This window comes from Lampris incognitus, chromosome 12, assembly GCF_029633865.1.
Source record: "Lampris incognitus isolate fLamInc1 chromosome 12, fLamInc1.hap2, whole genome shotgun sequence".
Taxonomy (NCBI): Eukaryota; Metazoa; Chordata; class Actinopteri; order Lampriformes; family Lampridae; genus Lampris; species Lampris incognitus.
Genome location: NC_079222.1, coordinates 28,829,759 through 28,853,215, shown reverse-complemented (window position 1 = coordinate 28,853,215; position 23,457 = coordinate 28,829,759). Strand labels below are relative to the sequence as shown.

The 23,457-nt window shown below is 45.4% G+C and overlaps 1 protein-coding gene across 1 annotated transcript in view; it reads left to right on the top strand.

Annotated features, from left to right (window-relative positions):
* The window catches only part of LOC130121598 (AP2-associated protein kinase 1-like), a 53,591-nt gene that overhangs the window by 26,054 nt on the left and 4,080 nt on the right, over positions 1–23,457 (top strand). Inside the window, exons 17-20 of the mRNA XM_056290440.1 lie at positions 4,077–4,172; positions 6,385–6,492; positions 11,710–11,880; positions 20,905–21,018. Coding sequence (XP_056146415.1) covers positions 4,077–4,172; positions 6,385–6,492; positions 11,710–11,880; positions 20,905–21,018 — 489 coding nt within the window. The remainder of the gene's footprint in view (positions 1–4,076; positions 4,173–6,384; positions 6,493–11,709; positions 11,881–20,904; positions 21,019–23,457) is intronic.

Here is a 23,457-nt window from a genome sequence, read left to right as displayed (position 1 = left end):
GTTTCCTCCCACCATCAAAAAGACACGCATGTCAGGGTTAATGCTCCAGTCGGTACCCCTGACCGAGACGATGGAAAGGAGAACTGGAGTTGCTCCGCGGGTGCTGCAGCCGCCCGCTGCTGCTATACAATAGGATGGGTTACATGCAGAGAACACATTCATTGTAAGAATACAATGTCAAATAAAGTGGCTTTCATGTTGTCACATTCTTTGGGCATGTTGAGTCCTGAAAAAAGGGAACCGGAGTTGATTCTCTGAGCAGGGCTCAAAGTTTACTTTTTTCTTCGGTGGTCTGCAGCCGTCACGACTTCTACTTTGAGATGCCCGAGACTTAACAGCCGTAAGCAGCTGCTGTCGGCCTCCCCGTGTCCGTGCTGGAACCATGGTCTGCCGGAGCTTTCTTCAGGCGGCTTCCTTGCTTTGCCGCCGTTGTTGTCCAGACACTTCAGCATTTTGATGACTGCGGGGTTTTCGCGGCCTCTTGATTTTGCGTTTATACGTGCTCGTGTGATGTAGTGTAGAGCTCGTGGCGGTGCCACCTCACATTTTTTGGAATTTTAACACCTAACAATTAAAATCTCTGCATACTTTTACGTTTCTATGTCAATTTTAGATTTTAATGTGTGATATTAGTCCCGGGTCGTCCTCTGTGTGGAGTTTGCATGTTCTCCCCATGTTTGCGTGGGTTTCCTCCGGGTGCTCCGGTTTCCTCCCACAGTCCAAAAACATGTAGGTCAGGATAAACGGTCGTACTAAATTGTCCCTAGGTGTCAATGTGTGTGTGTGTGTGTGTGTTTGTGTTTGTGTGTGTGTGTGTGTGTGTGGGCCCTGTGATGGCCTGGCGGCCTGTCCGGTGTGTCTCCCCGCCTGCTGTCTAATGACTGCTGGGATAGGCGCCAGCATCCCCGCGACCCTGAGAGCAGGATAAGTGGTTTGGCTAATGGATGGATGGATGAATTAAAATGATATATGTTCTATAATAAAAATGTCATTTGTAATGATATGTTTCTTTACTGTCCCAGAATTATCCCAGACACCGTACCTTTGTGTCCAGGGTGCTACTTTTATTGTCCCCGTGATAACAGGAAATTCTTAATTTCGAGTGTGAGAATTCAGGATGCAGTGATCTCTAGGGATTCCTGTATATCAGAATCAGAATCAGCTTTATTGGCCAATTTAGCTTATGCATACAAGGAGTTTGACTCCGGTTTGCAGTAGCTTCTAGTACTTACAGCTATCACTCAAAAACACTAAAGAAAGGCGAGAAAAAGTAAGACAAAAGAAATGAATAGGAATGATGAATAGAATACTATGCACAACAAGGTTGGCACAACTATACAGTGTTGTGGCTGAATAATGTATAACCAGTTCACATACATTTATATTATGCATCTGATTTAACAAGAGGTAGATATGGAAATGAGAGAATACATTCTGCTTCCCGGTACGGGGCTACAAGCATATCTTTACACACAGGTGTACATTATATCCTACATCTGAGGTATGTAAGTGATAGATAGTGGGGTTGGGGGGTTACTGACAGTCTGTTTCCCTGGACTGGGACACAGGGTATTTGTAGTAATACTACGTAAGGGAGAGGAGGCTGTTTACAAAGTGTCATGTTTACACAACAAGTGACAGTTATTGCCCCATGCTGTTAAGTGTTCATGAGGGAGACGGCATGGGGGGAAAAAAAACTTCCTGTGCCTAGTGGTTTTGGTGTGCATTGCTCTGTAGCACATGCCAGAGGGTAGGAATTCAAACAAGAGTGTCTGCCTGGTGTGGGGGGGGTCTGTGCTGATTCCACCCGCCCGTTTCTGGGCTCTAGAGGAGAACAAGTCCTGCAGGGTGGGCAGGGGAGCGCCAGTTGCTGCAGTCTGTTCAGATCCTTTTTTTGTGGCTGCTCCAAACCAGGCCATGATGGATGTACACAGGACAGATTTGATGACTGCGGTGTAGAACTGGCTCCACCAGCTCCTGTGGCAGACCAAACGTCCTCAGTTGCCGCAGAAAGTACCTCCTCTGCGGGGTCTTTCTAAGGATGTAGTTTTACTTAGCTACATATTTACATTAATACATTTGTGATCAAATTTTAAAATGTTTGCTGAGTTTGATGTGTGGATTTGTTGATCATTTCAGATTAGCAATGGTGTATCTACTACTACTACTACTACTTTCGGCTGCTCCTGTTAGGGGTTGCCACAGTGGATCATCTGTTTCCATCTCTTCCTGTCCTCTGCATCGTCCTCTGTCACGCCAGCCACCTACCTGCATGTCCTCCCTCACCACATCCATAAACCTCTTTGGCCTTCCTCTTCCCTGGCAGCTCCATATTCAGCGTTCTTCTCCCAATATACCCAGCATCTCTCCTCCACACATGTCCAAACCATCTCAAGCTTGCCTCTCTTGCTTTGTCTCCAAACCATCCAACCTGATCTGTCCCTCTAATATACTCGTTCCTTATCCTGTCCTTCTTCATCACTCCCAGTGAAAATCTTAGCATCTTCAACTCTGCCACCTCCAGCTCCGCCTCCTGTCTTTTCGTCAGCGCCACTGTCTCCAAACCATATAACAAAGCTGGTCTCACAACCATCTTGTAAACCTTCCCTTTAACTCTTGGTGGTACCCTTTTGTCGCAAATGCTGTGTTCCTGTGTTGGTAGGCAACGGAATAGACCGCCACACTATCCGGATGCCCAAATATTTTTTTTTTAATAAATTTGTAAGACACCTGTACAACCCACATTTTTATGTTTTATCCAGAGGTGTAAAAACAAGGTCCAGAAAGTAAAAGTCCAAACCATGTATTTGCTCCACTCATGCCCTACACCAGCAGATTCTAGTCAACACCGCTCCTCAACTAGGTATAGGGAAAACTAGTTAATGAAATCAGCTGGTTTAGTAACATGGTTGGAGCAAATACACGGTTTGGACATTTACTTTCTGGACCTGGTTTTTACACCTCTGGTTTTATCATCTAAATCTGTGCTAATGATGAATAGCTTTTTTATCTTCCTTTCATTAAACAAGGGCATAGATTGGTAAATGCTATATTTAGATTTTGAGCGCTATTAAACCAACAGAATAAAATCACATACACTCTTTGGTCATGAAAATAACTTGCAGTAACACTAAATAGGCAATTTTACATACTTTTGACTAATAAACAGCAGCTGGCGCTAGCCAGGTATTTGATCACCGACGTTTTGTGATATTACCTTGCTCGAAAACATCATGTTAGCCGCAACAACTTGCCTGATATCCAACGAAGGAAAAGTCTTTTCCTCAAAGACTCGATGATGTCAGTCAAACAAAAGGTGAATTAGGCTTTACCCTTGTTTCACTTGGTCACATTCAGTTCAGTAGATAGCTGTAGCGTGCAGATGTAACGTGATGATCCAACAATAAAAACAACAGAAGAAGAACATTGCCAGTCGTACATAACGCCGCTTTCAAAACATTACAATATAAGGCTTTGCAAATCACTTATGAAGTAGGCAATGTATGTATGGGACATGTTTATCAGTTTTAAAGGACAAACAATGTGTGTTTGTCAGAATGTAAACAAAACTGAGTGTGTTTTCAAAGAAAACTACACTGGGTACATGTAACTATGTTCAAATGAGCACGCACACATTTTCTCCTGCATGCACATGTTGGTAGAGGGTAGCAGCGATTAGATAGAGATACCAGTAACACCAATACGCAACAATGTAACATAATTAGTAATTATGACACAGCACAATTGTTTCACATGTGCCTTTTGAAGATGTATTCTAAATGTAATCCCAGTAAGTTACTCTTTTTGGGTATTATAACTGAGTATTTTACTGATTACATCAAGACAGTGTCTTCAGTATTCAGGTGCTAAATAATTTTTCAGGGGATTCTGCCTAACCATGTGTATTGTGATAATTCTATTTAAGTGCCACTAAACCCCTCTGCAGTGCGAAGAACCCTTGAGGAACCATCTCCTGAGGTCAACAGTCCTCTCTCCCCTTTTCCCTGCCCGTTTTGAAATGTTAGTTCATTTAAGTCTCATAACAACATTTCAATTTCTGCACACTCACTTTCTAGTTGAAAGACCGTCAACCACTCTGGATGTGGATCCTGGAACCTCGCTGTTGACTGTCTCAGATCCTTTCCATGCTCTAGAGCTCTCAGATACTCCAGGTAAGGATCCATGTCTGTGGTGAAACCACTTCATGGTTCACAGGCCTCTGTCTGTTTGCTTTGCTGCTAAAGAAAATGCTTCTTTTTTCTTTTTTTTTTTAGAAAACATTTATAAGGAAAAAGATACAATATGAAAATAATGACATATATGGTAAAGATAAATGGATATATCTACAATGAACATTCCTATATTGGGCGGGGGGGGGGGGTTACTCATGCCCAGGGGCCCATTGTCCCCTAATCCACCTATGTTTGGAAAGTAGTGATGTGCGGGTCCACCCACATCCCACGGGTCCCACAGGTTCGGGTAAGCTTACTAGAAAATATCATGGGTTTGGGCGGGCGGTTCAAAAAGTGACAAAACAGTGCTCCGACTAAGTTAGAGAAACATTGGGTGCAATAGGCTGGGCTGTGTATTACTACTCCACCTTCTCTTGCCCTCTCTGTCTGTCTGTCTGTCTGTCTCTCTCCCTCGCTCTCTCTCTCACTCAAACACACTAATGGACGCAAGCAGCTTTTTCATCAATTTGCAATTGTGGTTTTCATCATTGCATGTGTTTTAGAGTGTTGAGGCTTCACCTACGAGTTTTGTCCCTAAGTGGTAGCCGTAGGTTTTGTTTACACCACCAAAATGCTTCCTTTAGCCAGAAAGAAGAGGCTTGTGTGTGTGTGTGATAAATGCTCTGTGAACATCCAGCTAGCATACGTTAGCTGTCTAATGTTAAGTGCACAACAGAGAGAAGAATGAAAGCAACAAATGAAAGTGCACGAGCATGGCGCAAAATCTCACTCCGGTCAGGTTACCAAAGTTGGCAACTTTGATATTCAGTGTTGCACTATTTTTCACTGACAGTGTTGATATTCAGTGTTGCACTATTTAGTTTTTGGGCTGTTTGCCCAAAAACTAAATAGTGCAACACTGCTCACTTTGCTGTAGCCCAGGCTAAATTTGGACGTTTGTGGATTGGGTCAGGTAGGGGTGGTTAATTAATGCATGTTTTAGCGGGTTGGCAGGGCGGATTGGCTCTTGTAACAGGTTGGGCGGGTGTGGGTATTAAAAAATCCTGACCCTCGAATCACTACCATACAGGGATATTCCACTATTGTACAGTCTTTACACAGGTCTGTGTAGCTATGGGTGGATCTGGGGAAAACGGTGCAAGTCTCCATCATGTTATATTCCCTAGGAGAAACCTGCTGGCGAAAAAAAGGGTCTGCTGGCTCCACATGGGCGGCACAGTGGCGCAGTGGTTAGCGCAGCAAGAAGGTCCTGGTTCGAGCCCTGGGGTAGTCCAACCTTGGCGGTCGTCCCGGGTCATCCTCTGTGTGGAGTTTGCATGTTCTCCCCGTGTCTGCGTGGGTTTCCTCCGGGTGCTCCGGTTTCCTCCCACAGTCCAAAGACATGTAGGTCAGGTGAATCGGCCATACTAAAATTGCCCCTAGGTGTGAATGTGTGGGCATGTGTGTATGCCGGCCCTGTGTGATGGCCTGGCGGCCTGTCCAGGGTGTCTTCCTGCCTGCCACCCAGTGAGTGCTGGGATAGGCTCCAGCATCCCCGCAACCCTGAGAGCAGGATAAGCGGTTCGGATAATGGATGGATGGATGAATGGCTCCACATGCATCAGAGGAGGCATGTGGATTATTATACACCTCCCCAAAACCCTATAGAAATCATGCAATGGTGGTACCTGAGATGAACAGGGAACCGTATATGTCAAATTTGAATGAAAAGGTGAAAAATGAGCAATCATTCTGTTGAAATTACTGAAAATTTTTACAATAGGGGTTTATGATTGTCAAGCATACATATTGATTCGTTTTTATGTGCAAATTGTCAGTAAGAATGTGATTTTCTATATGTGTGTAATTCACAACTAAGAAGTCTTTTGCATCTTTGAACAGCGGGTAACCATTCAAGGCCAATACAATTTGTTTGTTACTACAAGGAGTTGTTGAGGCTGAGATGGAAAGTACTTGCCATCATTTGAACTGCACATTGTTACAGTTTTTACCATAATGCTGTGGTCATCTTTTCATCATTTTTTTGTTTTTTTGTTTTTTGTCTTGTGTTGATATTTCTGTGGCTACTCCAGAATACTAATCAGAACCTGCTGCTTTTACCTTCTCTCGCTTTCTGATTGCATGACATTTCATCCTTAATGGCAGTGTATTTTCCTCAACTCTTTCCCATGTGATGTTGTCTGGGCATTAGAAAAGCTGATTGAAGGACTTAAGTCTCCAGACACATCTTCGCTCATGCTGCCTGACCTTCTTTCATTGGCTGATCCCTTTGGTGGTTCTGTGGAAGAGTCTGCAAAAGGTATATTCCCTTCTCTTTCAGACCCCTGAACTTACTTGATCAAGCAAGATTAAAACAAATCAAGGAAAATAAAGTTATATTGTGGCAGGATGAGGAAAAAACACAGCAGACGAAGGCGAGTTTGATGTTTATTCCTCAACTCCAAAAACCAAAACTACAGCAGGAACAACCCTGCACTAGCAAGCCCGGGAACGTAAACCACGCCCCAAGCTCACAGTCCTGCTGGGTGAGAGGCATAGCCCCTAGTGTCCGCCACACAGCCCCCCCCCCCCCGAACACCCAGAAGGGACTCCTGGAAAGAAAATTAGTCTCTCACTGGAGGCTTAAGCAGCCTGCCATAACGGCTGCGCCGTCCCCTCAGCCGAAACACTAGGTGAAACACAGTCTAAAGCCGGCTGAGAAGCAGAACGCTGAACCCGTGAAGACACTGCCGGGGTCCTGGAAGGAGGACGACCCCGACAGGGAACCTGGGCCAGAAACACAACTTCGCCCACCACCCTGTGCGCCGGTTTAAGCCTATCAAGCGTGACACGCTCCCTACGCCCACCCATATCCAGCACAAAACCCTTAGGACCCGTCTCAAGAACCTGAAATGGGCCATTGTATGGGGGTTGGAGGGGCGAGTGGTGAGCATCATGCCGCACAAAAACAAAACGAGCCGACATGAGCTCCGCAGGCACGAACGACCGCGGAAAACAGTGGTGAACGGGGCCTGGAACCCGAGTGCTGTCAGACAGAAAAGGATAAACGGCCGGATGGGGTCGAGGAGTGGAACTTGCAGGCAAAAATTCCCCAGGGACGTGGAGCAGCTGACCGAGCACCAGCTCAGTGGGTGAAGCGTCGAGGTCCTCCTTAGGAGCCGAACGCAACCCAAGCATAACCCAAGGTAAACGATCCACCCAGTTACCATCGGAGAGCGCAGTGCGCAGCGCTGCCTTGAGCGACCGGTGAAAACGTTCACACAAGCCGTTAGCCTGAGGGTGATACGCGGTAGTGCGGTGTACCTGCACACCCAAGGATCGCACAAGTGCCGACCAGAGCTCTGACACAAACTGGGGGCCCCTGTCTGAGGTGATATCTGACGGAGTGCCGAAACGGGCGACCCAGGAGGGAAAAAAAGCACGTGCAACATCCGAGGATGTTGCGGAGGACAGAGGGACAGCCTCTGGCCACCTGGTGGTCCGATCTACCATTGTGAGCAGGTGCGTAAAACCCTGTGAAGAAGGTAGAGGGCCCACCAGGTCCACATGCACGTGGTCAAAACGTTTGGCCGGGATCGGAAACGGTTCGAGGGGCGACTTAGTGTGCTGGTGGACCTTAGCGCGCTGGCATGCTACACATGCAGCTGCCCACCCCTTGACGTCCTTGTGGAGGCCAGGCCAGACGAACTTGGAACCGACCAACTTCACTGATGCCCGAACTCCAGGGTGCGAGAGGGAGTGAATCGAATCGAAAACTCGACGGCGCCAGGCCACTGGAACAACGGGGTGGGGACGGCCAGTGGAGACATTGCAGAGGAGGGCAGGACTGCCTTCCTGCATCACAGTGTCCTCTAGCTTGAGGCCGGTACGCGTTGACCTAAGGGCAAGGACGTCCAGGTCGCTGGGCTGGTTGGCAGCCATGGCGGAGAAATCCACACTGAGGTGCACAGAACACACAAGTACACACGACAGACAATCAGCAACAGGGTTGGACTTCCCAGCCACATGCTGAATGTCCGTTGTGAACTCGGAGATTGCCGCTAGGTGGCGCTGCTGACGAGCAGACCACGGCTCAGTCACCTAGGACATGGCGAAAGTCAGCGGTTTATGATCCACATAAGCCGTGAATGGGCGACCCTCCAGCAGGAAACGGAAACGCCGGGTTGCAAGGTGCAGTGCCAGCAACTCCCGGTCAAAAACGCTGTACTTGCGCTCGCTATCTCGCAGTTTGCGGCTAAAAAATGCGAGTGGTTGCCACGCATTCGCCACACGCTGTTCAACCACAGCCCCCACGGCTATGTCAGATGCATCGTTTGTTAAAGCTATGGACGCCGTGGGTGTGGGATGGGCGAGGAGGGCAGTGTTAGCCAGGGCGCACTTAGCTCCGTCAAAGGCCTGGACCCGTTCGGGAGTCCAATCGACAGGGTCGTTAGGCTTCTTAAGCCGCAGGGCTTTGTAAAGTGGCTGAAGGAGGTGGGCAGCGCGAGGGAGGAAACGGTTATAGAAATTCACCATGCCTAAGAATTCCTGCAATGCCTTAACAGAGACTGGGCGGGGAAATTCCGCCACCGCTTGCACCTTAGAAGGCAACGGGACCACGCCTTGCGGCGAAATGCAGTGACCCAAGAAGTCAATCACCGGCAGTCCAAACTGACACTTGGCTGGGTTGACTATCAGGCCGTGTTCGTCCAGATGACGGAAAACCTGTTTCAGGTGCGCCAGGTGCTCTTCAGCTGACGGACTGGCCACTAATATGTCGTCGAGATAAACGAACATGAAAGCAAGGTCACACAACACCGAGTCCATCAGCCTCTGAAAGGTTTGCGCTGCCCCCTTCAAGCCAAAAGGCATGCGCATGAACTCAAAAAGCCCAAATGGGGTGATCACTGCGGTCTTGGGCACGTCCTCTGCGCGCATGGGAACCTGATGATAGCCGCGCACCAGGTCCACCTTAGAGAAAATAGTGGTACCTGCCAGGCGTATGGAAAAGTCCTGTATGTGTGGGATGGGATAGCGGTCATTGGCGGTGACGTTGTTCAGGCGGTGAAAGTCGCCGTGAGGCCGCCACGACCCATCCGCCTTGGGCACCATGTGAAGTGGCGAGGCCCACGGGCTGTTGGAATGCCTCACTATACCCAGATGCTCCATGATGGCGAACTCCTCCTTAGCTGTAGCCAATTTTACCGTGTTGAGGCGCCGTGCGCGCAAAAACTGGCGGTCCCACAGTGGGAATGAAATGTTCTACCCCGTGTTTAGTAATCGCGGTGGAAAAGGCAGGCGTAGTCACCGATGGAAAATCCGCCAGCAGCAGGTGTAGTCACCGATGGAAAATCCGCCAGCAAACATTGAAAAACATCCCCTAATGCTAGAAAGTTAGCGTGTGTTAACGGCCCGGCTCCCCCTGTCTCACACGGAAAAGTGGCAAAAGACACAGCATCAATTAAATGGCGGGTTGCAACATCAACAAGCAGACCATTAGCACACAGAAAATCTGCGCCGATAATAGGAACAGTAATGGCGGCGACTACAAAGTCCCACTCAAAATGGCGCCCGTGGAAGCAAACAGTCACCAACCTTGTGCCAAACGTCGCAATGGATGAACCGTTAGCTGCACTTAACTGTGGGCCGCCGTCTTCGGCCGACCTGTCTGTCTTAGCAGGAGGGAGTAGGCTCTTTTGCGAGCCTGAGTCCACCAGAAACCGTCTTCCTGACATCGTGTCCTTAATGAAGAGCAGCTCACTACGTCCGCCAGCACCCACAGCTGCTACTGAGCGCTGGCCCGGGAGTTTCCCGCCGTCTCAAACGTGCACGGAGGGACGCAGCGCCTCGCCTTGCTGCCGAACTGCTGGTGGAAGAAACAGAGGCCTCTCCCACGCCGTCTCCGGGCAGTCACTCCAGCCACCACTGCCGGGTCCGCGTCCTCCGACGCCGGCTGCAGAGGCTCCAATGCCACACTCTGCACAGAGAACCGTCTGGTAGCCAGCAGGATCCGATCGGCCTCCTCAGCCAAACCTTGGCAGTCACCAGCGGTCAGACACGGGGAGTTAGCCAAAGCCGCGTGCACAGGAGACGGAAGCTGGTAAAGGAAAACGTGCGGGAAAAGGAATCCACCTCCGTCCGAGCCTAGCAGCGACAGCATATTGTCGATGAGATCCACAGCTGTCCCGTCGCCCAAACCGGATAGGGAAAGGATTCTATCTGCCCTCTCTGCGGTAGATAGGCTGTACCTCCAGAGCAGAAGATGTTTGAGGGCGACGTATTTATCGTGTTGCGGAGGGGCGCGCAACAGCTGCATGGCCCGGCGTGTGGACTGCTGGTCCAGCGCAGCAACGACCAAATAGTATCTCGAGTTGTCCGCGGAGATTCCACGCAGGTGGAACAGCGCCTCGACATGCTGGAACCACGAGGCCGGGTCGCTCTGCCAGAACTCTGGGAGCTTCACAGCCGCGGCGAGAACGGCCGGCTGTGAGAGTTGGGGCGGCGTGGCCGAAGTGGATTCACACTCCTCTTCTGCTCCAAACATGATCACGTCGGGGTCACCAATGTGGCAGGATGAGGAAAAAACACAGCAGACGAAGGCGAGTTTGATGTTTATTCCTCAACTCCAAAAACCAAAACTACAGCAGGAACAACCCTGCACCAGCAAGCCCGGGAACGTAAACCACGCCCCCAGCTCACAGTCCTGCTGGGTGAGAGGCATAGCCCCTAGTGTCCGCCACAATATATATATTTAAGAGTCTTTCCATATTAGTTCTAATCACTACATGACACTTGCGCTGTCTGTCTGAGCTATATAGTCTTTGGGCAGCATGGTGACCCAGTAGTTTAGCACTGTTGCCTCACAGCAAGAAGCTCCTGGGTTCCAATCCCAGGCTGTCCCAGGTCCTTTTTATGTGGAGTTTGCATGTTCTCTCCGAGTCTGCGTTGGTTTCCTCCGGGTGCTCTGGTTTCCTCCCACCATCAAAAAGACATGCATGTTAGGGTTAATACTCCTGCCTGTGCCCCTGACCAAGGCAATGGAAAGAAGAACTGGAGTTGGTCCCCAGGCGCTTCAGCTGCCCACTGCTCCTACACAATAGGTTGGGTTAAATGCAGAGAACAAATTTAATTGTAAGCACACAATTCGTTGTAAGATACAATGACAAAATAAAGTCGCTTTCTTCTTTTTCTTCTTAAATTTCAATTTAAGGGTGAACAGAAAAGACCAAGAGATCCTAGCTTATGATCAGGCTCATCAGGGGTACAAATGGACCAATAAAGTATAACTTCAGATAGTGTCAAAAGCCACAATAAGACCTAGCAGCTGTAAGCTATATTGCATTTTAGCATGAATTTGTATATGGCAGCAATTTTTCATCGCTGTTATTTTTATTCTCAGTACTAAAATCAGTATCAGTATTATTAGTAGTAGTATTGGTATTGTTACACTTCCTTGTATTGGTATTGTTCCTTGGTATTGTTACAACTCCTTTATCACGGGCTGACACTTCTCTTCTCTTTTGACTCGCTGTTACAGATCCGCTCACTGCAGAGGACTCTCTTCTGGGCTGCTCACTAATATCTGGTCCATGTGCCACTCCAGCAGGGAACAGTGCCACCTCCTCTCTCTCTTCTGCTCCCACCTCTGCTACTTCTGCTCTGGATGACTTAAGTCTGTTATCTGGAGACTCCACGCAACATAAAGCAGGTAGGTATGGATCATCTAAAGTCCTTCCAAATATTTGCTAATTACATGGAAGGAAATAGTTGGTATTGTGCCCTAGAAATAATCTTTCAGTAACAGCCTTTTCTTGGGTATGGGTCTCTTTTGAGCAGTATAGTATTTTATCAGCTACAAAAACATATTGTGGCGAGCCAGCGTGGAAGAATGAGTCAGAGGGAGAGATCTCTTTTTTAATGGCCGCTCCTGTGTCCCATACACTGCACGATCCTGGGAGTGCTCTTTTACTTACACACTAACCAGAACTACAACACAGTGATCCCCCCCCCTCCAGGTTGCAACTGAAGTCATCAGTCTAAGTCACAGTCCTATAGTCACTAAGAATGGTCGTCTAATTAGTCCAAGTCGAACCCCCAAACAAACAACACAACAAATACCTAAACATTAAACACAGCATTTAAACGTATAGATTATAACAATTTTAACTGTAACACTAACAGTCCCATGAGCCTCTGCACTCCCCCAGCACGGAGCCACCAACAGTCAGAGCGACCGCCTCCTCTGGTTGCTACATAGCCCCCACCTGAAGGTCAGTCGACCTCAACAACCCCATCACCCAACACATAGTCCCCCAAATGTCCAGGGTGCTGTCAGGCCAAATTGTGTCCGGGCTGCCAAAATGTGTCCGGGTGACGTCATTGCAATGCAATCGTCTGAATCGTGAAAAGTCCGGTTGTTTAAAATAACATTTTGTGACCTTTTTTTTGGGTTGCTAGCTACCTAGCTAACTTGTCATTGATGTCAAAAAACATATAATAGCAAATATTGGACATTTAGTTTTAATGAAAAAGAGGTTTATAGAACATATTTACTGAAAATCTCATCCATGCTACATAACAAGATTATCGACCAGTAGATGAACTTTTGCCTAAAAGTATGCTTTTTGTGCTTTTCTAATATAAACAACTGCAAGTCGAATATAAAAGGTGACGATGCACATGTATTGTTCGATGTAGCTAAAAAGAGTACACTATTAAACCTGCTTTTGCCTGAAATATTACGACTCTACGAACTACAGTGAGAGAGGAATGTCAGGAATGCGATCTGTCACGATTGCATTGCGATGGCATCACTCGGATACATTTTGGCAGCCGGACACAATTTGGCCTGACAGTGCCACCGCTGGCGAACAGACTGCCGAAAGCACCATGTGTTATGGATCCTCTTCTGCCACACTGCGGAGCCTGCCCCGGTCTAGCGGGTGCAGGATTCACAGCAGTTTACGTGCAGCTCCACTTCTCATTGACAGCCAGGCCTGCAGAACTGGCCCCTGAGCCGATGGAGGGTCTTGGCGCTCCCGTAGTGCCCCACCCCCACCGAGCGAAGGACCATCTGGAGAACCTGGGGACGCAGCACACAAGGCACCAATAGCTGCAGGAGGCTGTTCCCTCATGCGGGAACTTGCCACCTCTGGTTGAAGTTGCGTTGAACTGCAGGTAATCGTGTTGGGTATGTAGCTGCACATATGTGGCAAAGGTACCCAGGCTTTCTCCCTCTTGGCGGTTGTGGCTGGCTAGCTGATCCCTGCTCTGGTCAGTGAAGAGTCATTGCGGGAATCGCCTCTCCAGTGCCATGGTCAGGGCTTGGAGGTCTCGCTGCTCCGCTGGGGCTAGGTCGAGGAGAACCTGCAAAGCCTTTCCCTCCAACACCAGAAGCATTTGGATGGCAGCCTCCTCGCTGCTCCATCCGCTGTGCCGTGCCACTAATTGAACTTGCGAGAGGTATGGCTCTAGCTGTGTCATCCCTTTATACTTGGGCAGCTTGGCTTGTGTTCTATGCGAAGAATCCCTCCCGATGGCTAGGGGGCGGTCGGTGGCGGCGGGCAGCAGGCATTTCCCCGTATTGGCCCTCCTATCTCCTGGAATGGGCAATCTTATCCAAAGAGGACCAGTGTGGGTGCAGGTTTTTGTTCCAGCCAAGCAACTGAACACCTGTGTCTCCTAATCAAGTTCCTCAGCAAAGACTCTACTGGTTGATTAGTGGGATCAGGTGTGTAACTGCTTGGTTGGAACTAAAACCTGCACCCACAGCGGCCCTTTCTGGATAAGATTGCCCACCCCTGTGACCTAGCCTCTAAGGGGTGGTCAGACCACGGTGCACTGGAGTCATGGGCTGGAAAACTTCCATCTCTGGTGGACTCGATCTTTTGCCATGCCAGGTTTTCCAAGTACCAATGGGTCTGCTCAATGTCCCGCTCCAGTCTCTGGATCTCCTTCTTCATTCTTCAGCTCAATCCCACTTCTGACACCAATGTGGCGAGCTGGCATGGAAGAATGAGTGGAAGGGAGAGCTCTCTTTTTAATGGCAGCTCCCTTGTCCCATACAACATACGAACCCGGAAGTGCTCTTTCATCCAGAACTACAACACAATGATCCCCCACCCCCGAGGTCGCAACTGGTGACGTCAGTCTAAGTCACTGTCCTACAGTCAGTAACAATGGTCATCTACTTAGTCAAACCCCCAAACAAACAACACAATAAACAAAACATGAATACAACATTTAAACACATAAATTAATAACAATTTTAACTTTAACACTAACAATCCCATGAGCCCCTGCACTCCTCCAGCGCGGAGCCGCTGACAGTCACAGCAACCGCCTCCTCCAATCGCTGCATTATGTTGAAACCATCCATTATCCAAACTGCTTTTCCTGCTCTCAGGGTCACGGGGATGCTGGAGCCTACCCCAGCAGTCACTAGGTGGCACGCGGGGAGACACCCTGGACAGGCCGCCAGGCAATAAATGTTTTGAATATTAATAATTTACAGCTGTAATGAAATTACTTGCAGATATTGCCCTTGCAATTTAAGATAGGTATTCCTCAAGAATGGCTGAATTAAAAGTGTAATTGAGCATGTACATATATTCTGTATACAGAGTATCCCCACCAGTGTGTGAAATACCCTATGGCAGTGGTCCTCAAACCGCGGCTCTCTCTCATAGTCATCCTCTTGGATGACTATGTTGCGGTCTTTTAAGTCTCAAATTTTGAATTTTCGAACGGGTTTTAGCCAAATATTTTACCAGACATTGTTTGAGACGCTTGAAGCAGCAATCTTCTTCTGATGAACTTGTGGCAAACTAAATGCAGCAAAAGCGTGTTGATGCCCTCCACAGGTTATTTGTAGAACTTCATTGAATCAGCTAAATCCTTATGTAGAGTCCAGTGCAACGCAGGCTTTTCCTGCATAGAGAATTATGAAGCGGCCGCCTCAGTCAAATTCCGTCCCGCCTCCAGCTCTCAACGGCTGTCTTAATGAAAAACACTATTTTCTGAATGTTGCACTTGGTGGATTTGTCATTTTTAACTGCAATTGCGGCATTACGCCGTCACCGATGTGGTGGCGCTGTATTGCAATCAGCACAGTGCACCTGAAAAGGCGCTGCCCAAACTGCCAAAGAGGAAAAAGGAGCTGCAATTTTCCAGAAATTTTCAGCTGTGAAAAGTGTAAATTAAAGCAAAGTATTTTATGTTATATTTATGTTCAACTACACTGCAAGAGGGCCCATGTGACCTTTAAATGAAAACAATAGCTTATGCTATATTTGATTTAATTTTAAACAACTTTGCTGTTAAGTGTGTAAATTAACACATTAGCATTTATTTAATTTAATGTTGAACAGGGCACCATTATTTTTTAATATGCTTTAACGTGATAATTGTAATTTTCTTAAATCATAAAATTATTATAACTCCTAAAATATGTTGCTTGTAAACGAAAAAAGTGCTTGAGCCAGTTGAAGGCACAGTACACATGTACGTGTGTGCACATGATCAGGATGGTACCACCTCCGCCTTAATTTGAGCCAGGAAAAACCCTGCTGTGGAGAAATTAATAGCAGTTCATGTTTTTTTCACAATGTTTTGCACTGACTATTGATTTCAATGAATGGTCTGTGACTCCAATTTCTGACAGCTCTGCTTGCTTGAGGCTTCTCTCTGTGTGATAATTGATGCATTTCGTCAAAGCATGCATTACAGTTTCCAGCAGTAACGTTAATAATCCAATTTCCCAGTAAGAGCTATGACTGTGACCCTACAAAGGTTGGGTGTGGATAAATATTTTTATAATGTGGCACTTTCCAAAACAATATTGTCAATGTGGCTTGGCTTCTGAGTTAGCCAAGTCTGAGTACTGCTGCTCTAAGGCGATTGGGAGGTCAAGTCAATTTTATTTGTATAGCCCATTATCACAAATTACAAAATTTGCCTCATTGGGCTTTATAGCAACACAACATCCTGTCCTTCGACCCTCGCATCGGATAAGTACAACTCCCTAAAAAAAAAACTTTAACAGGGAGAAAAAATAGGAAGAAACCTCAGGGAGAGCAACAGAGGAGGGATCTCTCGCCCAAGACGGACAGACGTGCAATGGATGTTGTGTTTACACAGTTTACATAATACAATGTTGAAAGAGCATAACAGAATTATAATGGAATTATAAAATATGTGATGAATATGATGAGGAGGATGCCAAGCAGTGTCCAGACACCATTAAAACAGTCCAGGACCTGAGCAACACGACCACCATCACCATGTAAAAAACAAAAAACAAAAATCAAAACACATTATTCACATGTCTGAGTGAGAGGATATAACCTTGAAACAGGATAGCAAATTAGGTAACACTTTAGTATGGGGAACATAAAAAAACTTAATTACTAGTGAATTAGTAATGATCAAGATGTCACTTTAGTATGGGGAACATATTCTAAGTAACAAAAACTTAATTTACAGTAATTTAACACTATTAACACTTGTAGTTTTGTGTTTTGTTATGTAAGAACAGAACATATTCATTAAGTGTTAGTAAGGGAGAATAACTCTTCTTGTGGTACTACCACCTTATAAAGTCCATACTAAGCAAAGCATATTGAGATGGTACTACTAATAAGCAATAATTCTGAGGTTATAGAGGGAAAACTCATAGTTAATGGCTTACTGGTTGTATAATAAGGCCATGCAGAATAAGGCATTAATGAGTACGTAATAATGACCAATGAAGAGCCAATATGTTGCTAATTTGCATGCTAATAAGCACCTAATTAATGGTGACTACGTTTCCCCATACTAAAGTGTTACCACAAATGGAATTATAAAATATATAAAGATATATAAGGGCATCTGGGTAGCGTAGCAGTCTATTCCATTACCTACCAACATGGGTATTACCAGTTCGAGTCCCCATGTTACCTCGGGCTTGGTCAGGCGTCTCTACAAACACAGTTGGCTGTGTCTGCGGATGGGAAGCTGGATTTGGGTATGTGTCCTGGTCGCACTAGCACCCCCTCTGATCGGCTGGGGCACATGTTCAGGGGGAATGGGGAACGGGGGAATAGCATGACCCTTCCACGTGCTACGTCCCCCTGGTGAAACTGGTGAAAGAAGCGGCTGGCGACTCCACATGTATCGGAGGAGACATGTGGTAGTGTGCAGCCCTCCCCAGATCAGCAGAGGGGGTGGAGCAGCGACCGGAATGGCTCGTAAGAGTGGGGTAATTGGTCAAGTACAATTGGGGAGAAAAGGGGGGGAGCCAAAAAAAATGGTATAAAATGAAAATGTGATGAGAGGGATGCCAAGCAGTGTTCAGGTGGTGACCACTATCACCATGGAGACCTGGGAGGAGGACAGACTGCATCTGCACACAAGGGAGACTCACATCACACCATTCACGCACACAGAAGAAGAGAAAGGAGAAGACATCATTCAGAGAGAGAAAAAAGACGTGAGAGAAGAGAACAGTTTGTAATAGTCAATAATCTGTATGCTATCATCTCGTCGGCAAAACAGTGCTCGGTAAATTCATTGAGACAGAAACCAACCTGCCATGCAGTACAGGTCGTGAAGTACTCAATTTAAAGGCAACTAGTTGTGGGCTAAGGCAAAAAGATGAGTTTTAAGTTTGGATTTAAAGGACTCAACAGGCTCTGGTTATCTGATGGCAGCACACAAGAATGGGACCCAATAGGGAAAGGTGCTGCCACCAGATGACTTCTTTTTAACTTTGGGTACACATAGGAGCCCTGTATGTTCAGATCAAAGGTCTAGTTTGGCTAGTAATCTACATCCCCCAACCCCGAGCTGCCTAACATCGAGACTTTGGTTAAATTTCAATGCACTGCTGGCTCACTTGTCAGGACACCGTCATAGAATGATTTTATTCCAATCATCACATAAACACCATTACAATGTTTCCATCCCTGTGTGCTGCAGACCAGGCTGACTACAAAAACTAAATTCAAAAAGATCAAGTGACCAAGATCAAATGTACAAAGATCAAGATCAAATATTAAAAAAAAAATCACATTCATCTCCTGGTTTTCACCTCACTGTCGCTCATGGAGCTTATACTTTTTATTAGCGACAGTGTCCATAATCAAAGTGGAGTAGTAATCAGATTTTGGTGACATGGTGACATTGTTCGGGCGATCATAAACCGTATAAACTATAAACTATCCTTCACACTCATAACAGAGACACTACATTCAACTAACAGCCAGCTAGTTTTTACAAGCTGCGAGTACAAGAGGAGTTTTAGATTAGAGCCTGCTAAGTGACAGTACCACAAAGGATGCTTTTGAAATTAAAGCTTGCTCTTCGCTGAAGAGTAAATACTGCAAAAAAATTTTTAACTTGGTCATTCTGAATAGTGGGTACACTTTTCAGCAAACATATTGGCATGAAAATACATTTCTTTGATATAAAATATTGAAAATAATTAGCTTAATTTTTGAGACACAAGCAGTGTCTAGATGCCATTGGAACCGCTTAGGACCTGAGTCACACGACCACCATCACCATGCAGACCTGGCAGGAGGACAGACTACACACACACAAGGGAGACTCACATCACACCATTCACATATGCAGCAGAAGAGACAGGAGAAGACATCATTCAGAGAGAGAGAAGAGACGTGAGAGAGAAGAGAACAGTTGCAATAATCAATGAATTATACTCTGTAATCTCGTCAGCAGAACAGTGCTTGATAAATTCATTGAGACAGAAACCAACCCACCATGCAGTACAGGTCATGAAGTACTCAATTTAATGGCAACTAATTGTACGTTAAGGCAAAAAAAAATAGTTTTAAGTTTGGATTTAAAGGACTCAACAGACTCTGATTGTCTGGTGGCAGCAGGCAAGTTATTCCACAAGAACGGGGCCTGGAGATGGCCCTACCACCAGCTGACTTCTTTTTAACTTTGGGTACACACAGGAGCCCTGTATTATGAGAGCGGAAAGCTCAAGATGGAATGTATGGTTTAAGGAGACCAGGCAGGTATGATGGGGCAAGCCCATTTAGGATTTTATAAGTCAGCAGAAGCACCTTGAAGTCTGAGCTAACATGGATAGGAAGCTAATGAAGGGAGGCAAGTCAAATGTTCTAGTTTTAGTTAGGATTCTAGCTGCAGCATTTTGAACCATCTGAAGACTTTTAGTACTAGCATGTGGCAGACCTGAAAACAGAACATTACAATAATCAGGTCTGGATGAAACAAATGCATGTTTTCGAGTGTCTGCGTCAGCCATGGACAGGAAAGACCGAATTTTAGCTATGTTACGTAAGTGAAAAAAGGCAATGTTGGTGATTTCTTTAATGTGTTTATCAAAGGAAAGGCTGGGATCAAACCTAACACCAAAAAGTTTAGCTGCCACATTTTGTGCAATCAGAGTTGTCGGGCGTAACTATTGATCAAATCGCTGTCTGTGTCTAGCAGGGCGAACAACTAGCATCTCAGTTTTATCCGAATTTGAAAGCAAGAAATTTAGTGACATCCAATTTTCCACAGGAGCCAAGCAGGGCTCTAAATTAATAATTTGAGTACAATCGTCAGCCCTTATAGGCACATACAGCTGAGTATCATCACCAAGAAACAAGCCCTGAGGTACACCATATTTAACATCAGAGAATTTCGATGTAATATTATTATAGCAGACACACTGTTCTTCCAGATAAGTAGGGCTTAAGCCAAGAGAGAGCTAAGCCAGAGACACAAAAATTACAATTTAATCTATCTAATCATATACAGTATCAGTGGTGTCAAAGGCTGCACTGAGGTCCAGTAGTAGAAGCACAGAAGTGGAATCAGATTCCATAGCTAGTAAAAGATCATTACTACTCTAGTTAGAGCAGTTTCAGTGGAGTGACTGGCCCTGAAAGCTAATTGAAAAGGTTCATATACATAGATACTTTTCTTCTATATGAATTGAAAGTTGTTGATAGACTAATCTTCCATTCTTTCCTAAAGTACTAGAGAGTTGAGACTGGTCTATAGTTATTAAGAGACCCTGGATCAAGGTGCGGTTTTTTTAAGTAGCGGTTTAACCACAGCTCTCTTAAAACTGCTGGGAACAGTGCCAGTAGTCAGTGATAAATTAATGTCTAGCATTGTAGGTCCCAGGAAAGTCCAGAGATCTTAAAAAGCTTTGCTGGTAAAAGGTCAAGTAGGCAAGTAGTTTGTTTAGAAGCTGACACAAGCTTAGAGATGGTCTCAAAAGTTGTATTAACAGGGACTATCTGTGACTGACTGTATGATATGAATTTGGTAAGACAAGAAAGACAGTGCACACATATTCACTTAGTATGACCAAATCAGCTACTCCTTTTACCAGTGAACTGAACTTGGTTTGTTGTTAAATGTTGCTTTAATCACCTTTTCTTGTGTGTGTCAGGAAGGCCTTGAGGAAAAATACTTAGGAACCACGCTTCTAGACAGTGGAAGGATTTTTTCTGGAGATATTTCACTGCAAATGTATTCTTGTCTGTAGAGTGCCCAATTATCATCTAATTGTTGTTTTGACTGTCCTTTTTAATCTTTGAATCTTCTTCACCCCCTCTATCCTTTATCTTCTATCCTTTATCCATCCTGCTTGTTTAACAATTTTTTTTCTGCTACAACTGGAATGTCATACTAATTCATTAACGGCTCCCCATCCTCACCCCATTGATTCTTATCTTTGCGCCTTTTTCCTTTCCATCTCTAGTTTCTTCTCTCCTGGTCTCAGACTTGGAGCCCCAGCAGTCCAGTGCAGAGGCAGGTGCAGAAGATGAGTTTGATCCTATTCCTGTGACAGGACGAAAAAACTCTTCTTCCCAAGGTAAACCGCCACAGTCACCTAACAGAAATGCAGGTGGGTTGAGTAAATATAATAGACAACACAAGGGGAAGATCTTTAATTTGGTGGCAGTTATTGCCACACTAATTTTTTCCTACATTCAAGTTTAGACTCATTGAAAATTAGTCAAGTGGACATTCTCCTTATAAAATGCACCTACACAATTCTCACTACATGATTCTCACTTCCACCAAGACTCAAATTATGGGGTTTCAAGACCATTTGAGGAAATGGGTAAACTTTCTCTCTTTCTCTCTATTTCTCACACTCTCCTTTACTACCTTCTTTGCTCGTTGTGACTCCTGCTCCTTTGCTTTTCCCCTCTGTTTTGCCTGTATTTGTCCTGTCCCCTGCCTTCCCTTGTCTCTCTGGCCAGTTTCAGGAGGCCACTCGCGCAGTAACAGTGGTGGCTCTGAATCCAGCCTGCCCAGCTTGGCTCGCTCCCTACTGCTGGTGGACCAGCTCATCGACCTGTAGACGGCCCTATAGAAGCTGTAACACTGGATTATAGACTGGCATAGCATAACAGCAATCAACACTGTTCTCATAGCTAGCTCCTCGCATCCCCTGGCAGTCACTACCATGCCAGTTCCTATAGTAGAAATGCTATTCTCCTCTTAATGCTTCTTCATTCCTGTCTTCTCTGCAATATTAATTGCATTGTCTTGCTTCACTTCATTACCCATTCGTCACACCCTCTCACCCACTTGCATATGCTCAGTTTTGTAGTCTCTACATATTCATAATGTTAAAAAATATTGGCCAGTACACCAACATCATTCTTTATAAAGATGGAACTTTCCATAAATCGGAATATATTACTCTCTAGTCGGTTTCTGCAGCATTACATTATGTCTAATAGGAAACAGTAGATAAATATCATTATTGTAGCATACTATATGCATAGATATATGTAGTTGTATTTATTATTGTGCACAATTATATTTTTCATTTTGCCTTTTTAAGTAAGATTCTTTATTGAGGTATTTGCACATTTTAAAGTAATCAACAAAGAACATCATTGAACATTTCTTTCTCGCTAAAGAAACATAAATTTGCTTATTTCTTTGATAGAGGGCAAACTTGCCTTTAAAAGAAAAATCAAATAGTGCCTGAACAAGACAAAAGAATTACTGTCGGTCAGGTTTTTTTTTTTTTGGTGGGGGGGTGGGGGGGTGACTGTATAGCAGTACCGGCCAACTAATGAGGCAGACGAAATATCCCGAGTTACTTAAATTCACAATGAATTAAAGATTGAAAAACAGCAAAACTGAATTGAACAAAATCCACTTCCTAGTTATCCCTCTATTCTGTTATTCTTACCTGCTCCTCTGAAGCCTGTCAAATATCACTGACCCGTACTGAAGGGGATATTAGCTTTAATGACAGAAACCATTATAAGCTCTTCCATGAAATCTCCTATTGGATAGAAGGGTGAGGTAAATACAAATTTTTTTTCAAGTTGAGTGCTATATAAATGTAATTATTATTATTATTTGCAGGCGGTGTGAAGGGGAATTTAAGAAAGGGCGGCATGGTGGTGCAGTGGTTAGCGCAGTCCCCTCGCAGCAACAAGGTCCTGGATTCGAGCCCCGGGGTAGTCCAACCTTGGGGTTCGAGCCAGGTCCTCCTCTGTGTGGAGTTTGCATGTTCTCCCCATGTCTGCGTGGGTTTCCTCCGGGGGCTCAGGTTTCCTCCCACAGTCCAAAGACATGTAGATCAGGTAAATCGGCCGTACTAAATTGTCCCTAGGTGTGAATGTGTGTGTGTGTGTGTGTTTGTGTGTGTGTGTGTGTGTGTGTGTGTGTGTGTGTGTATATGTCAGCCCTGTGTGATGGCCTGGTGGCCTGCCCAGGGTGTCTCCCCGCCTGCCGCCCAGTGACTGCTGGGATAGACTCCAGCATCCCCGCAACCCTAAGAGCAGGATAAGTGGTTCGGATAATGGATGGATGGATGTTTTAAGAAATTCAGTTTTGAAATATTCCAGCAAAATATCAATTTAACATTCTCACCTTTTTTTAATTTATTTTTTTACTTTGAAACTTTATACATGCACCTGTTTGCTGCATTTTATAAAACGCCCCCCCCCCACACACAACAACCTTGTTGGGTAAGCAATAGGTTGTTTTGTTATTAAAAGGAACAACAAGTTATACTGGAAAGAAATGCATGTAACATCTTAAAAATACTATTAATCACTAAAAGTGTACCAGGAGATGTTACAGTAAGTTGGTAAATATACAAAAACCACCGAGTCATTTTTTTTTCTTTCACGTTAACAGACAAAATAAAGTACATCCATTCTTAATCTGCCTACTATCAAATAACCTTAAAAGATAATGGCATCTAATCTAACATCCATTCTGCACTGTGCAATCCGACATCCCCGTCATTTGTTTACCCCCAGAATATGTAAATATA